A 4263-nucleotide genomic window follows, 5' to 3' on the forward strand; every position below is an offset into this window, starting at 1 on the left:
CCTGATAACCTATCGACTCAGAGCTTCACCAAACATTAGCCTGCCCTCATCCTGCTGTGATGTAGAAATGCTTTCTCCTTAAGCAAACCGCTTTCGTTGCCTGTTTTCAAAAAGAATCTCACGCTGAACGAGGGTTTGTCTTTCAATTCTTTCTGAACTAAGAAAAAAAACAACCAACTCCTCCAACAAGTTTGTTGATTGGTATCGTATCCTTTCTGTTGGTGGCGGGAGGTCAATGGCGAGCTTTCACGTGGTGCGGGTCAGAGTGAGCTGGACGGCTTTTTTGGCTCTGTCCCATTTCATCTACCTGCTGGCTGGAGCCACCATCTTCCGAATACTGGAGCGAGAGGCCGAAAACTACAATCGAAACCATTTTCTGATGGAGAAGTTGAATTTCTTAGCAAATTACACCTGCTTGGATGGAGACGCCTTGGAGTACTTTGTTAAGGTCTGGCATTTATTACACTGTCAGCATGTGTTTGATAGTCCCAACTTTACCAACACAGTGATGGCAAGGCAACAGCAAGGCAATTCAAAGTGCTTTACATTAAAAGATAAAAGGTACTCATGTAAAATGAGCAACATTACAAAAATGTAAGACCTTCTAGATAGAAAATAGACTGAAATATATGTAATTTAACATAAAATAATCTGAAATGAAAAGCAAAGAGAAAAAGCCAAAAATGAATGCTGCTTCTCCATAGTTTTAAATCATAGTTTTAAAAATGATGTGGCTGTGGCTCAGGAAGTCATCAAGATACTTAACCCTGAGTTCCTTCCAGTGCAATAATAAATCATTAGATAAGGCACTTGAGTATAGAATAAAGTGTGTGTATGTGAGTTGAAGGCTTGACAGTAAGTAGCTTTGAGTGCTCATTTTGATTAGAAAACTGTAATTTACTTGCCTGGCTACTTATCCTAGGAGACTGTCACAGACAACCTGATGGGTCTGGATGGTTAAGAATGTACTGGGAGGTCAGTAGTGCTTCCAAAAACAGAAAGTGAATGAACAATTGTATGATTATGGACGCAGTTTCTTGCTACACCCATACCCCTCACATCCACAATGTAGCTAATAAGACCAAGCTCTTGAGCCGTACACATACATGCAGGAGACTTTAGATTAGATTACATACACCTGGTTGGACCCACTTTTGCCCTTTTTCTTTGTGATATAGACTCAACAAGTTGCTGGAAAGTCACGAGAGATTTTGGTGCATGTTGACATGATAGCATCACACAGTTGATGCAGATTCCAGCCCACTATATCCCAAAGACGTTTTATTGGATTGAGATCTGGTGAGGTCATTTGAGGAGAGTGAACCTTGGTTATAACAAATGCTTTCTCACCACTCTCCAATCAGTGATCCTGGAGAGTGGATCACTGATTGTCAGCAGTTTTTAAAAAATTCAGGCCTCCTTGCCTGGCTAATTAACTCATTCACTGCCAGCCATTGGCAGTGAATGAGTTAAACCCATTGACTCATTCACTGCAATTGACGGCTATAGACGTCAATGGCAGTGAATGAGTTAATATATGTGAGTAGTTTTTCTACCAATTTTAAGTTTGTGCTGCATCTTTACATTATCAGACTCTACCAAAATGTGTTCAGCATCAGATCTAGTGCCATGATAAATGTCTATCAACACCATAAATGTTAATAATGCAATGAACTACATATCTAGTGATGTTACACGAGAATCAATTATTACACTACAAGCTTTTTTAACATCATGACAATAACTCTTTTAGAAGATGCAGCCTTAAATGCATCTCAACGGACATTAATCAGTTAAATTATGTAAAAATAGATTCTGCTGTTGTCAGATACAGGACACAGTGAATACAGGATTATAGCTGCTGGCCCCACCATTATGTTAAATACATGGTAATAATAGCTGACTGTAACCTGACCTAATGAGTCATTTAGTGTGTTCTAATCTAAAATATTTGCCAGTGAGATTACTGGCTCCCTTTAGTGTCATGAGTCATTAAATGTTCAGGCACATTTAATCCTGATTTTACTATCTCTGTGCTTGCATTTGTGTGTGTGTGTGTGTGTGTGTGTGTGTGTGCGCGCACACAGGTCATTTTATATGCCAAGAAAAATGGAGTAAATCCTTCAGGAAACTCCACAAACCCCAGTAACTGGGACTTCAGCAGCTCCTTCTTCTTTGCAAGCACAGTCATCACAACTATCGGTGAGCACTTTCACATTTCAGTTTTCCCATTTGTGGGAAATGCCTGCCCCGCTTAATAACGGCTCCTTATCTGGTTCACAGGCTATGGAAACCTCTCCCCAAGCACTGTGTCTGGCCAGGTGTTTTGTGTGTTTTATGCTTTCTGTGGGATTCCCCTGAACCTGGCCTTCTTCAAACAGCTGGGGAAGTGTTTCACTATCCACCTGGGGAGGCTGGAGAAGGGACTGGTCTCAGTTGTTCCTCACAAGGTACCGCTTCATGTCCATTAGCTACAGCATGGAGTTAAATTTTTTTAGGGATCACATCAAATCAAAATTGTTTATAAGCACATTTAAAGCTAACATAGGTTGGCCTATTATCTAGTACAGTCTAGTGAAAAAGCCAAAGAATAAAAATGAGGTGTTAAAATGTCCAGTGTTGATGAGATTCTGATGTGAAGAACCTTATCAGCACCATCAGTGGTCACCACGACATAAAAATGACATGTATAGAAAGAAACTTCACCAACTTTCCAGCATTTTTGTTTCTTTGGTAAACTAGCTGGGAGCCCATGTAAACAAGCAATACAGGTGATAAGTGCCCTCACACTTTCACATACCACTTATTTTCCTAACCTTCACCAGGTAACTGCTGGCCAATCTAGGGACAGGGTTAAAGTTTGGTAAACAATCACATCTTTTTATAGATTTTGCGCCTTTTGGAACACCGAAGTGGAAAAGCTTTAAAAAAAAAACAAACAAACTCCTGGCTAAAACCTCTAACACCAAAATGTTTCTTTTAGCTTCTGAAACTATACCTTTTTTAACAGCTTTGACAAAACCTAATCTTACACAGCTCCCATGTGAATTGGCAGATATTACAAGCCAAGCATCACATTTCTGGACCTGCTTCAGATACTGAAAGCAAATACTGGCTTAAACAAAAGATTACAGAAATACTCTAACTACTCTGTTCATTTGTTTATCAAATACTAAAGTGCTGCCAAAAAGACATCAACATTTGTTGCATTGATTGGATGTGTAGGCCACAGCATGCTGATAGCCTTTATCTCTGTGTATAATATCAAACCTTTTGTCCTTTGCAGCAAGCATTTGAGGCTGTTGCAGCGAGTTTGTTCTTTATCGCTGGCACTTTCCTGTTTCTGGTCATCCCCCCTCTGCTGTTCAGTTACGTGGAAGGCTGGACATATGGCGAGGGCTTCTACTTCGCCTTCATTACCCTGAGCACCATTGGCTTTGGAGATTATGTGGTGGGTGAGTAGAGAGAGCAAACAAACAGCACAGAAGTCAACCTAACCTTTGTGATTCTATCCAGTGGACTGTAAAAGGCATTTGGACGTAATGTCTTTGCAGGTACCAACCCTGGAAAGACCTACATCTATCTGTACCGCAGTGTTGCAGGCATTTGGATCATCTTTGGCCTCGCTTGGCTCGCTCTCATCTTCAACATGGCAGCTAGTATAATGGAGCATGTGCTGGACCAGACTTACCCGAGCCTCAGGAAACAAAGGGAGGCAGAGAACATGCCATCCAGTGAAATAGAAGCCACATCAAAGATCTGAAAATGGACTGCAGATAGCACCATATACAGTGCGTAAAATATATTTAGCGAGACTGTGCTAAAATAGACAAAGCAGGATGACTTCTACCTCATTCAGGCCACACAATCGGTGCTTTAAATATTTGCGTTGAACTGTCATAAAATGCAAACAGTTCACACAAATAACACTGTTCTAATTAATTCTAATTATTCTCACTGAGAGCAAAATGTTTTACATATTATATACAAAGTGTGCTCAGAAAGTTATGAGAACAGGTTGACAGAAGGGGGAAAAAATCAAAAGCCTGACTTCATTTAAATGTGGCCAATCTCCCATTCAGCACTATTTTCTCATGCACCTCTGGACAGATTTTAGATCTCATTGCAGAAGTCTTCTCATTTCCCTTTCCCCCCTTTATTTTGTGATCTCCTCCAGTTTGTCAAAATCAAAACTTAATGGAAAATCTGACAAGTGAGTCAGTTGGCATCTTAAGATTGTGCAGGTGTTCTTGCACACAGTTC

General features: G+C 40.3%; 1 protein-coding gene across 1 annotated transcript; it reads left to right on the forward strand.

Moving 5' to 3' along the window:
• The first annotated feature begins 235 nt into the window (after positions 1 to 235).
• On the forward strand, positions 236 to 3763 carry LOC146612015 (potassium channel, subfamily K, member 16-like). Its single transcript, XM_085343347.1, has 5 exons — positions 236 to 448; positions 2088 to 2202; positions 2284 to 2450; positions 3287 to 3455; positions 3555 to 3763. Exons 1-5 carry the CDS (start codon positions 236 to 238, stop codon positions 3761 to 3763), a joined length of 873 nt encoding a protein of 290 aa, XP_085199473.1.
• Positions 3764 to 4263: the final 500 nt, after the last annotated feature.

Source organism: Diplotaxodon limnothrissa, linkage group LG19 (genome assembly GCF_057381915.1).
Source record: "Diplotaxodon limnothrissa isolate DT_005_m linkage group LG19, D_limnothrissa_male_GT1.1, whole genome shotgun sequence".
NCBI classification, from domain to species: Eukaryota; Metazoa; Chordata; class Actinopteri; order Cichliformes; family Cichlidae; genus Diplotaxodon; species Diplotaxodon limnothrissa.

Coding starts and splice junctions, on each gene's coding strand:
- LOC146612015 (XM_085343347.1), top strand. CDS start 236: ATGGCGAGCTTTCACGTGGTGCGGGTCAGAGTGAGCTGGACGGCTTTT. Junction 449..2,087: donor CCTTGGAGTACTTTGTTAAG/GTCTGGCATTTA, acceptor GCGCGCACACAG/GTCATTTTATATGCCAAGAA. Junction 2,451..3,286: donor TCTCAGTTGTTCCTCACAAG/GTACCGCTTCAT, acceptor TGTCCTTTGCAG/CAAGCATTTGAGGCTGTTGC.